Source organism: Azolla caroliniana, unplaced genomic scaffold (genome assembly GCF_043228905.1).
Source record: "Azolla caroliniana isolate FFs.n. ecotype wild unplaced genomic scaffold, voAzoCaro1.0.p SCAF_20, whole genome shotgun sequence".
NCBI lineage: Eukaryota > Viridiplantae > Streptophyta > Polypodiopsida > Salviniales > Salviniaceae > Azolla > Azolla caroliniana.
In genome coordinates, this window is record NW_028230455.1 from 10,821,175 (window position 1) to 10,834,350 (window position 13,176).

Consider the following 13,176-nt stretch of genomic DNA (forward strand, 5'->3'; position numbering starts at 1 on the left):
ATTTCCAAATCGTCATGGGCTGAGTAGTGTGTGAAAATGGAGGAGAGGGGTATTTTTGGGAGTTTCCAAATCTTTATGGGCTGAGTAGTGTGCGAAAATGGAGGAGAGGGGTATTTTGGTAATTTCCAAATAATACGGGCTGGGCAGTGTGTGAAAATGGAGGAGAGGGGTATGTTTGGGAATTCCCAAATCTTGATGGGCGTGTGAAAATGGAGGAGGGGGGTATTTTGGTAATTTCCAAATCTTATGTGTGTGTGTGTGTGTGTGTGTATCTCTCTTCTCTGTCTCTCTCTTTCTGTCTCTGTCTCTCTGTCTCTGTGTGTGTGTCTTCTTCTTTCTGTTCTCTCTGCAGACGCAGACGCAGACGCAGCGATGGAAGCCATGGTCGGCTCCAAGTTCAAGCTCCTGCGCAAGATTGGGAGCGGAGCGTTCGGAGAAATATATCAAGGTTCTGTCTTTGGATCTCCCCCCCCACCCTCTCTTCTTCCTCTTCTTATTCGCGGCCTGTTTTGCTTCTTCACCATAGGCTTTCCGCAGAGACAGACATTTCTGCATATGGAAGCCTTCTCTAACCATAGAATCGATGCCGATGCCGATGCCGCCTTAGATCCAATGCTTTCGTTTCCCTTGATTTTCTTCATGTTTAGGGGTTGGGGGGGGTTTACTTCCTCACTCAGGCTTTGCACCGAGCTCACCTGATTTTGGACCATCATAGCATCCGACTTCTCATGCCATGGTCTTGCTTTCTCACAGACTTTGCGAGAAGAATGCCAATATGGAAAGTTTTTCCATGCATAGGCCCAACGCCTTTCTGCTCTTGTTTTCTCCTCGTCAGTTAGGTTTTTCCTATCCTCTAGCTTAGCACAGAAGAAAGCCTTTGAAAGATGGAAAAAAGGATAATTGTTTTTGCCACAACTGAGATTTTTATTCATATTTTCTGCTTTTTTCTTTGTTGTTTAGTTCTTCGAACAGCCTGAAATAGCTAACCTTGCCGTTTATGCTGTCTTTCTCTCTCAGGTAAAGATGTGGTGAGCAACGAGGATGTGGCTATCAAGCTGGTAAAACCAATAATGATTCTTCTCTTCTCTTATCCTTGAGCTCTGCGTGTACATTTCTGTTTTTCGTTCTCCTCGTATGCATTGAACCTTATCTAATGTTTTTGTTCATTTAACGTTAAGTTTTCTGAATCTTTTCGAGGTTGTGCTTGTTTTGTGTGTATGGCATCTACGAAGACCTTTTTAACAGGAGTGAGACACATTCACACCTTCAAATATACACTGCCTTTGAATGCAGGAGAGCGTGTCTTCGAAACATCCTCCACAATTGCTGTACGAATCAAAGCTTTATCGAATCCTGAGAGGTGGAAGTAAGCCCATTTCTCTTCTCCTCCATCTTTCTCCTGGTTGTGAGTGGACACGAGATTATTGAGGCATCAAATATTTGTGGTGGAGATGATCAATGCATATATACGTATTGGATTTTTCAACCAAGCCAGTGTTGGTCTTTCCAAACAACTATTGGATAAGAGTGTTGCCAGCACAGTGTAGTAGATAGATTGTTGAGATGAAATATGTAGTATTTGGGATCGGTTTGAGGACTTCTGACTGAATTACTAATCGGAGGGCATTCTTGAAGGTCTCACTGTACACCAATGGGCTAAAACCAATAATTCCCTTAAAATTATATGTTGTCCTCTCTGAGAAAGGCAAGGTGAAAAATAGGGGAATAGATTATTATGCTTAGCTGCCGCCGGTCATATATGGTGAGACCTTTTTGAGTATCCTTCTATTCGTAATTTAGTTGGAATGTCTGATTTGCAGTCCCAAATACTACATATTTCTGATCCGCAAGCTTTATACATTGAATTGCTACACAACATATGATTCCATGATCATCTATACCATTGTTCTTTGGATCATATAATCCAATATGAATCTCCACATCTACATGCAGTTCACACATATGATGATGTGCAATCTTAATAATAGCCACACGACATAATCTTCAATGACTGCCTTTACCCTTGTTCTTTGGATTGTAGAATTCAATATGAATCTCAATTCATACATGCAAACCACACTTGTGATGCTATACAAACTTGATAATTCATGACCAGTTTCTGAAGGTACACTCTTAATTTTCAGCTGGCATTCCTGCTGCAAAATGGTATGGGAGAGAAGGTGACTTCAATGCCTTGGTTCTTGAACTACTGGGCCCCAGCTTAGAAGACTTGTTTGTTTTCTGTGGCAATCGTTTCTCTCTGAAGACTGTTCTAATGCTTGCGGAACAATTGGTTAGTTCTTGTGTATTGAAGTCAAGGAATGGCTGTATGCACACTGTGTTTTTCTCCCTGTCCTTGCAATATTCTTACATTCTTTTCTTTTGTGAACAGATATCTAGGCTAGAATATATGCACTCTCGATGTTTCATACATAGAGATATTAAGCCAGACAACTTTCTAATGGGCGTAGGAAAGCGCACAAGTTTAGTAAGTATCTATGTATATTATGGAGCTAAATCACTATTTCAAAACAACAGACCGATTAATTATGCTAATTATTTACAGGTTTATATCATTGACTTTGGCTTGGCAAAGAAGTATAGAAGTCCCTTGACTGGAGAACACATTCCATACAGGTTCCTCCCTTTCCCCCCTTGGCATCTTATTCTCTGTCAGTGCTTCTTTTTGTCTTGTGTAATTCAGCAAGATCAAATTTAGGGTGTTTATATCTCACTATCCTTTCTGTTGGTTTAGAGAGTTCAAAAATCTTGTTGGGACTGCTCGTTATGTAAGTATGAATGCACACCTTGGAAGGGGTAAGAGCGCTCATGATCACTCATATAACTTACGTTTATTATATACTTTCCATGTAATTTATGTAATCTGTGCGATGGTGGAAAATTCCAGAGCAAAGTCGCAGGGATGATTTGGAGTCTCTTGGATATCTTCTAATGCACTTTTTGAGGGGCAAGTATGTGACTTCTCTTTATTTAATTTATTTATTGTTTGAAATCATTGTTCAAATTAATCATGTTACGTACAGCTTACCGTGGCAAGGAATGAAGGCTGCCCATAAAAAGCGGAAGGATGAAATAGTATTCCAGAAGAAAACAGACACTTCTGTTGAGGTTAGTTTGTAGTATTATTTGCCCATCAGCTATTTCAAATGTCATCCTTATTGATCTATACTGTTCAGGTTCTTTGTGAGGGTTATCCATCGGAGTTCTCAACATATTTTAACTACTGCCGCTCATTAAAGTTCGAAGAGAAGCCAGATTACAATTACCTAAAAAAGCTATTTAGTGACCTTATGAGCAGCCGAGGTGAGTCTATGCCTATTTGTTGTAATTATTTTTTGTGGGATTTCACCTTGTTGGAGTTCCCACCAGTAATATAATGTATTACAAAGAAAAGTAAGTTTCTTATGTTTAAATGAGCGAGCTTCAGAAAATGATAGCCCAATATGTTGCAGGCTATCAATGTGATCACATCTTTGATTGGACCATCATTAAGTATCAACAATTGCATGCAGGTTCTGCTCCGCCTAGAAACCTAGTATGTGGAAGTAGAAGATCTATCTTGAAAATCTTGTTTATGTCTCCCATATGTTATGTCAATGGTATAGATTATGAAATTGGTGAGGATTTTTGCAGGTCCAACAAGAATGTACAACTAGTGGAGGAACAAGTGCTGCAGCTGCTGCCCATACATCTGACTCTACATCTGCATCCAAATCAAGTATGATAAGAACTAAAATTTATGAATTGCTTTCAATTAAGTATAATCGAAACAATCATGCCTCACTTGACTTATAATAAGGAAAATACAAAAAACTGCAAAATTCATCCGAGTTTTTGTATATTTCTCCAATCTTTTAGGGGTCAACCAAGGGCGTTTAGGGAAATAATGAAAACTCAAGGGCATTTGGGGAAATAAAGAAAAACTGAAGGGTAGTTTGGAGTTTTTCCCTGAGGAATGTGGCATGAGCATGGTTTGTTGGTTTCGAGTTCAGGATTCTTCACTTTGGATATGTTAGTCTCAAATCCAATGTATTGTGATTTTATGATGTATCCTTGTACTTATTTGCAGAACCAAATGAGGAACCGCAGACTTGTGAGAAATCTGAAGTGACACCCACTGGTGCTAAGCATAGAAATTTTGCCCCAGTTGCTGATGATGAAGATGGTGATAACTGTGCAGTAAGTGGCATGGTGAGTTTCCCATTTACATTTGTAAGGTAAATATGTATTTGGTAGTATTTGTTTATGAGATTGATGGTGGCGGTTGCCACTGTACTTGCAGCTGTTATAAATGATATGAATATCTAAAATGATGAGTTTTGAAGATAGAAATTTGTGATGAAGATTAAACTAGAATCCTAGTACTATCTAATGGCTCTTTACACGAAAGTTCTTTTATTAGAAAAGGTATCCTACAGGATACTATGTGCATGTTCTTTACAAAGTTTTTTCTGTATATAGGTAAGGTTGAATGGAAAAGAGTAGAGGGATCGTGGATGAAGAGCATGGGTCAGTATTTTGATAGTTGGTTTCTATGCTTTAGATAAAATAGTAAATTTGAAACTGTTACTATTTTACTATAGACTTTCTACTTGATTTGACAATGGTATGTTTGGAGTCTTAACCTTTGAGTGGAGACTGATCCCATATTATAATAAAACACTAGTGTTTTATAAATAAGTAACATGGATACACACCCAACATAGAAATAAGTAGCATGGTAAAGTAAAAACAAAATGAGTATCATGGATACTTTGCCCAACAAAGAGAACAAACTAAGTATCATGGTTACAGCCATCATAATTTGACTATTCTACGTGTTTGTATTTGTTGTGGTTCAGGTCTATATGCGATAGGATAGGTGCTTTCGGGAACATGGGAAGAACCTGTAGAGAGCTTCACGGAAATGATATAGTGACACTGAAACTATTGTTGTTTAGAAGGCCTCACGATGCAGATGCCCGCGTTATACACCAGTTGGTATCCAGAAAGAATGGGCTGCATCTTTATTTAAGTTTTCAGTGTGGTAATTGTATCATAACATAGTTTTTGCCCAAACGAAGTCTTTTTATTTGGCTTTGCTTGAAAAATTCCACACATTGTGGATGCCAGCATGGATTAGGGCATTTTTCATGTGTATAGTAGGTTCTTCGTTTGGATGGAAAAATTGGAGTATTTTAGCTATGCAAAGTAATGGCTGAACGGAGAACCAGAATTAGCAAGAAATCAAATGATATACAGCTAGCTGGAAGTAAAGATAATTGATGTGAACATTGCTACTTCGAGTAGCTTGATCTTTCATGAATTTTATTTGCTGCATCCTTGGCAAAATTTACAGGTGAAAGGATATTTTTCAAGTACCTATAAACCAGATATGCTTCTCTTTCCAGATTGACACATATTTATACTGTTCTATTGGGGAGCCTTAAAATTGCACTAAGGTATGTGTACATCTCTTTACAAAAGAAAAGAAAATGAACGTGGATTAGTTTTCCAGTTATCACTCGGGCAATTGTGTAAATTCTTTGCATGCAATTTGGACAATGATTTTATGGGACAAGTGTACGCCTCAGAAATGGGTTCCAAGGTTCCTCTTCTCAATATCTTTATCTAAGAAAGCATTTTTACCACCGACAGGTTCAACAATAATGATAGTATCTTTATCAAATGTGATATTGGGTGCCAACAGTGCAAAAGTCTGTTCACTTGATTGAAGCATGTTGCCAGATAAAACCTCAAGAAACTTGGAATGTAAGGTGTTGGTGGGTGTCTTTCTCTATACATTTGTTGCATGGGAGTGAAAGAAACTATTTGAGTTTTCTTTGGTGTATTATACTATTATTATGAGCATAAACATGTACCTCCAACTTCTCTTATTTATAGGATTTGTAGCGAGTAGTTTATATTGTAGGTGAACTAACCTCACATCTCTTGGTATGTTTACATTTGGGCATGATTCAAATGTAGCAGAAATGATTAACATAAGAATAATTCGTAGTTCTATATTTGAAGAGAAACTATATAGATTTAGCATGAGTTAACCCTTTGATAAAGCTCCAATGATTGATTGTAATGAGGTTGAATCAAACCCTCGTCTTTGTGTGAGCTCGAGTGTTTTAAGTACATAGCTTGAATAGAAGTGATCATTATAGGCACTTGTATGTCATGTCAACAACGCAAACTCACACATTTATGTGTAATAAATAAGGTTTCACATTCTTTTGAAATGGTCCTAAAAATTTCCATAAATGTGTTTCAAAATGCTTGAGGTTATTAAGCATTATACATTAAGGTATGGACACTAAAACATCACATTGTCCTCAAATATTGTGTGCCATCCATTTATTATCTCAATGGTAGGTGCATGTTGAGACTCACATGGAGTATTATTATATAGCCATATTACTAGGTTTGCCTAGTCTTACTGTATAGCCGTATTGCTTTGTAAGGTTTCCTATTAGATGATGTCTCATATTGCTATATATTGTTTTGATAGGAAGACTTCTTTTGGATGCGGAAATTGATCGACTTTTGTAAAAATGATGTCTAATGTTTACACTGTGCAGAATTAAACATGACCATGTCTACAAAGCAAATGTACCCCTGAGTTTGAGCTTTATCTATTTCCTCTCCTGGGGCAGATTTTGATGTAAAGGTTGCTACAATGTTTGATGTACCCTTCGGTTTTGGGGTGAAGGTTCAAACTTCAAACATACTAGAATTTTGTTCTTTGATGAACAAAGGATACATGATACTTATTTTATTTAATACTATGTGGTAAGTCTCCTTTCCAAGGTTAAGACTCCAAATATGCCATCGTTAAAACATCAAATTTGTTTGAATACATGCTTTGTGTATAGTACATGTGAAAGGAAATAGAATTGGAGTACTTGAAAAGACTCTTGTTGACATATCTAATGTTTGTCTCTTTTGTAAGTTCATTCTACATGACATTCCTCAACTTTGATGATTCATGTTTGTCTTTCGATAACCACCTTTCCTTCTTTCTCTCTATCGACCTAGTTTTTTTATGCATATCTTGGTGGATTATTAATCTTTACTTATCTTAGGGGGTGGGGGTGTATTTCAAAGGTTTTTCATGATAATTGATCAAATATACACTTCAAGCTATTAATATTTTGTTGAGTCAGCCATTTTACAGATCAAGTATAGCTTGGCAATGAATCAAGATGAGTAACAATTGAGCACCGTCATTTCTAAACTTTCAACTTGTATCTAAATAAACAATGTGGAAAAACTACCAAAATAGCTGCATCACCATTCATCTGTAAAATGCCCTATGTATTTAACAAGTAGCTACACAAGTGTAAATATCCATCTAATTGATCCATAGGATATTATACAATATATCTTATGTAAGTCCCATCAAAGACTCTTTTTTATCATATCAACCAATCAAAAAATAGGAAAGTTTTATGCAAATTTCCATAAAAATTCCATACAAACCTGCTTGTGTAGTGAAACAAAAACATTTTCACCTCATTAGATAAGATAAATAGTTTGAGCATGGTTTTTCTCTCTATATTCATCACAAATAATATTACACATCATACCTTGTGTTCAATGAGGCAGAGGTGCATTGACATTTATGATTGGATCTCAATTGTCTGTGTATATACGCAACACAAGAACCATCAAAACACCTTTCCATTACAATCCTATAGATAATCGGCCATCAAGGTTTGTTCTCGTCATGAGAAACGTCCTGTTTTGCCAAAAATCGGTGATTGGGATGCTTCTAATGCAAAATCTGGGGAAGGCTTAACAGTTATTTTTAGACCATGATATAAACTATGGTTTTTGCATCAACTTAGCCAGGCCTGTTTTGCCAAAAATCGGTGATTGGGATGCTTCTAATGCAAAATCTGGGGAAGGCTTTACAGTTATTTTTAGACCATGATATAAACTATGGTTTTTGCATCAACTTAGCCAGGCCACCTTGCACTTTCTTTCATGTATGAGGCTTGGTTCTGCAGAGTATCTTTACATGGTTTAATGCATTACTTTCCTTATGAAATACAAGTATCACGTTTGGCCAATCATGATCTTCAAAGATTACCTCCTTTAAGTGGCTTGGGCATTAATTTCCTCACGAGAAATCTCCTTTTGCCAATCATGATTCTTTTAATCGGATCATGTTGCAAAAAGTTAGCTTTGTTTTAAACGGCTTAGTTTACATTAGATTTACTGTGGAGAATCCTGCATTGGTCCCCCTAGTGCCTCAATGATTTATAGTTTCTGCTGAATGAAGAAGATTTGACGTTGGTTCAAAACTCAACCTTTACTGCTCAAATAGGAACTGATGGAAACATTGTTCACTAATTAGTGCACGCAAAGAGGTTTGCTTGACAAACTCAAGTTTCAGTTTCAATAGACTTAATACATGGTATTGCTCAATCCTCACCAATATAAATACGATTGCACCATCAGATGTGACATTAATTTCAATTCATTCAGTGACAAAGCATCCAATTATCCTCAATGCACGATACTGTTCATATGCAATTGCCATTCAAACACAAACCATCTTTGAAGTGATGCACACAATATTCATCACTAACTATGATATGTCGTTTCTCGATTCTGGATAGTATCTTACTAGCACTATGGCAATCATTACACATTCTCAAATTCTTCGAAACTCTTATTGTGGAGCCTGATGGCAAAGAAAGAAGGCCAAAAGCTACAGCCAGCTTCTCAGAATGTCCACATAATGCATCTTCTTTATCTTGTATTGCCATTGGCTCAAAGACCAAGTCTGTTTCTGGCACATAACCTTCCTCCTCCATCGGTTCTCTCAAACCATCCAGAAATGCATAGATCTTCTCATGTTCTGGATGGGTCTTGTCACCAGCAACAAACTCATGTATCTTGTTATTAACCTCAATCCATGCCTTTCCAGGCTTTCTCCATGCATTAGCACACCTCCGCAGCTCTTGTATCTCTGGAATGCATTTCCACATTTTGGAATGTGCATAAATTTGCATCATTATTTGATAACCAGTTGCAGTGGTTGAATCCAACCGAACAACTTGATCAAAGCATCGTCTTCCTAGTTTCACATTTCTATACTTTCTACATCCAGTGAGCAAAGACATCCAACATTTCCCATCAGGTGGGATGGGCATAATTTCAAGAAACTCTTCAGCCTCATATAAATAGCCACCACGGGCTAGAAGGTCAACCATGCACCCAAAGTGCTCAATTGTGGGTTTCACATGACTGTCTCTCATACATATGAAATACTTTTGCCCTTCCTCGACTTTAGCAGCATGGCTACATGCAGTAATAATACTAGTATAAATCATTTCATTTGGCTTTATGCCTAGTTCCTCCATGTTTTCGAAAGTTCTCTTCGCGAGGCTGAAATCACCATTTAAGGCATAGCCTTTGATCATTGCACCCCAGGATGCTATTCCTGAATGTGGCCAAGCATTAAGAACTTTCTGAGCTTGATCTACATTTCCACATCTTGCATACATATCAATGATGGTGCTGATCATCATCATATCAACCTGACCACTTTCAGTTGCTTGGTCATGTATGTCCTTGCCCCTGTGGAGAGCTCCTAGAGAGCCACATGCTTTCAGAGCACATGAAAATGTAGCAATATCTGGCTTAATTCCTTCCTTTTCCATATTCTCAAACATTTCAAGAGCACATACATTGTCTTCATGTTGAATATACCCTGCCATGATAGCTCCCCATGAGACAACATCATAATATGGAAGTTTCTGGAAGTGTCTACGTGCTTCATTCAAATCACCACATTTAGCATACATATCAATAAGAGCACTACTGACATGAATATTTAATTCAAGTCCGCTTTCAATTGCCTGACGATGAATGTTCACCCCATGCTTTGAAGCTCCAATCATACCACATGCTTTGAAGGCGCACATAAAGGTGATCCTATCAGGTTTTAATCCTTCAAGATACATTTCTTCAAACAGTGAGAGGGCTGAGGCACCATATCCATTCTTAACGTAAGCTCCCAGCATTGTATTCCAACAAACAACGTTGCGAACATGTAATTCCTCGAAAACTCGGTTGGCCTCATCCAATCGATTGCACTCGGCATAAGCATCCACTAATGCACTCCCCATAAACACATCAAAATCTATTCTTCCAAGTAGTATGTGGTTATGAATCATCCTTGTATGATCTATATCTCCTATTTTTCCACACGCTTTTAGGAGCGAAGTGAAAATAAAGGTATTGGGTTCAATGCCAGCCTGTTTCATTTCATAGAACATAGAAAAAGCTAGGGCATTCTCCCCAAGCGTAACACATCCTGAAATGATGAAGTGCCATGAATGAATTGTAGGTTTGTTCATTCGATGGAAAACAATGATTGCTTCCGTTAAGCTTTTGCATGATATAAAGAGACGGACAAGATAATTACCTAGGTATGAAATGATGTCCAGGCCATTGCTAATCATGAACAAAAGCACTTGGCGGCCACAAATAATATGTGACGAATCTATACACTTTTGTAAAAGGGAGCAAATAACATCTTCATGAAGAAACATATCTTCCTTATACAGAAACCATAGCCACTGATGAACCCTGTCTAAGCTTTCTTCTTTGCATATATTTAGTCGCAAATGACAAACATCAAGATTAGTGGTATGTTTAGAAGGAGGACATCTATTATCAAGATTAGTGGTACGTTGTGAAGGAGGACATCCGTTGTCAAGATTTGTAATATGTTGTACAGGAGGCCATGCATTAACATCAAGGTACATGGTATATTGCAAAGGAGGCCATGCGTTAACATCAAGGTTTTTGGTGTGTTGTGAAGGAGGCCATGAGTGAATATCAAAATTTGTAAATTTTTGTGAAGGAGGAGGACACAAATCATCAAAATTTGTGGTCTTCAGTAGAGGACATACATATTCCGATTTTCTGGTATTTTGTGAAGAATATACATGCTGAAAGTTAGTAGTACGCTGTAAAATATGAGGGCATACATCATCCAAATATATGGTATTTTGTGAAGAGGAACTTATATATTCAAAATTTCTGGCAGGGTGTGATGGATGCCATTGCCAATTCATTGCACTGTTTGCCTGTGCCCAGCTCTGAACAGCAGATGATAGATAAAGGGCGACTTTCTAAATCAACATCTTATCGAACTCAAACAAAGGTTCAACGCTACTTGGATCGGAAGTACATACCTTGTAGGCGACATGGCGAGGAAGCTTCAACACATCTGTGACAGAGTTCTTTCTTATGGGAAGGGCTAGGGTTAGGGTTAGGGTTAGGGTTAGGGTTAGGGTTGGGCAAAGCCATGGGGGGTGGTCGATTGACATTCTTTCGTTTCTGCTCTGTTACAATCCGATGAGATATGGAAATACTTCTGTCATCAGCGGAAGGTCGTGGGTTCAAATCCCTGCACACACATACAAATGTGTATATGTGTATCATGTATGTATATACCGTATACGCTCACATATAACGTGTATATATGTATGTATATACCGTATACGCTCACATATAACGTGTATATATGTATGTATATACTACGTATACATACATTATTACATTTATGTATGTGTATCTATATATATATACATATGTCCGTATATATATATTGTATATACGTGTATATATATATGTATGTGTATGTAATATATATGTATATATACCACGATGCGGAATCATGCTAGATAGAATATTCCACATCATCGGTCCTTGAACGGGCCAAGAGAATACATATACCAACATGTCTCTTCGTAGAATTGGCCAGAGATAATATACCACATCGTCACGTCCCCTGAAGGAACGAAATTGAGCTCATTCTGCCATAAATTTGAGAGAACCCAAGTCCTGCCTTCTTACCATGGGCTAAAGCCCTAGGCCTTGTTTCATGTCTGCCCTGCACATGAAAAAGATATCTATTTGTCTAACTATCTGTCCCTCTCTAGAAGAGTATTGTATCAAAAACAACCGTGGATGCAAATCCATAGGAACATTTGTTGAATGTCACACATAACGCATCGGTTGCATGTGTCTCATATGAGGGGGGAGGATATACTATATATTGGTGTCATGGGAAAATCTTTAGAACCCAAGAGCATCCACATTGCGTCATTTAGCTATTGCCATAGCTTCTTAGTTATTGCCTCTTGATGTTGAGTCGTAATCTTTTGCTGACCTTCATCCAATCTTTGTTTTTATCATTTGGCCAATTTATTTATTGTTGACCATTGTTTTTGTATGGTCAAATGATTGGTCGATTCGTGGCACAATCCTTTGCTTACATTTTTGCCACATTTGAGGAGCATATGCTACGTTCGTGTTATACAATTCCATCATATCATGCTACATTAAGATGTTTGTTGTACATTTTTACAAAATGTGATATGATATCACTAGTAAATATGTTGAAGTGGGGATATTTCACTTTGGAATAACATTAATATACAATTATACCATCTCATACGAAAGAATGGGAACCAACTATACCCACCTTATGATGTGATCAAATTGCTTTTAATGTCAACTCAAAGGTGGGACATACATCACTCATTACAAACACAAGACAATTAACCAATGTTAAAACAATATAAAGTGTGACCTCGACCAATATTGAGCATATGAGGGCAATGCACTCTTGCATATTGAAGGTGTGTAGATCAAAGGTTCCACACCCACAAATGCAGATGATAAAGGCATGTCACAGATGTGATGTGCTAACGTCTAATGTATTGCATTTGGTTGTACATGAAATTGGTAGTGAGCACCTTCATAAGTAGTTGATATTTGAAACACACATCATATGTCATCCAAGTAAGCAAAACTAGAGCATGCAATTTAGAACAACAAATTTAGGATGTGTGTTGGGACCCAATTCCTAAGAAATGAACAAAAGCCATCTTACAACTAAGGTGAGAAACCTTCTTAAGGTAAAATAGATAGGCATGTGTTTGTTCCAAAGCAACTCTATGAAAGGTGACCTACTAGTCTGAGCCTTTTTTCAAGGACTTCAAGACAATCCATGTGGAATGCATGGAAGCCAATATAAGAAATAAAGTACTCTCAACTAACAACAAAATAAAGAGAAATGAGGGTGGAAGTCTCATGACATGGTTAATTAGACTAAGAGCTACTGGAGTAGCCCATGACCAA

At 37.6% G+C, this 13,176-nt stretch overlaps 2 protein-coding genes across 3 annotated transcripts; one reads left to right on the forward strand and one right to left on the reverse strand.

Annotated features, from left to right (window-relative positions):
* Positions 1-313: 313 nt before the first annotated feature.
* Positions 314-5,408, forward strand: LOC147850992 (uncharacterized). Of its 2 annotated transcripts, XM_087335486.1 has the most exons (15): positions 314-448; positions 1,018-1,058; positions 1,294-1,366; positions 2,145-2,293; positions 2,393-2,488; positions 2,567-2,637; positions 2,756-2,817; positions 2,909-2,972; positions 3,045-3,129; positions 3,198-3,324; positions 3,474-3,556; positions 3,655-3,739; positions 4,091-4,212; positions 4,483-4,530; positions 4,863-5,408. In XM_087335486.1, exons 1-14 carry the CDS (start codon positions 373-375, stop codon positions 4,504-4,506), a joined length of 1,158 nt encoding a protein of 385 aa, XP_087191612.1. In that variant the 5' UTR covers positions 314-372; the 3' UTR covers positions 4,507-4,530; positions 4,863-5,408. The 2 variants fall into 2 exon arrangements, with proteins under 2 accessions (XP_087191612.1, XP_087191611.1); XM_087335485.1 differs by having other exon boundaries at positions 2,909-3,129.
* A 2,092-nt stretch (positions 5,409-7,500) lies between these two features.
* On the reverse strand, positions 7,501-11,442 carry LOC147850993 (pentatricopeptide repeat-containing protein At3g26782, mitochondrial-like). The gene is made up of 2 exons (XM_087335482.1): positions 11,223-11,442; positions 7,501-11,126 (listed from the first exon to the last, which is right to left on the reverse strand). The coding sequence occupies exons 1-2, from the start codon at positions 11,355-11,357 to the stop codon at positions 8,538-8,540; spliced, it is 2,724 nt and encodes a 907-aa protein (XP_087191608.1). The 5' UTR covers positions 11,358-11,442; the 3' UTR covers positions 7,501-8,537.
* Positions 11,443-13,176: the final 1,734 nt, after the last annotated feature.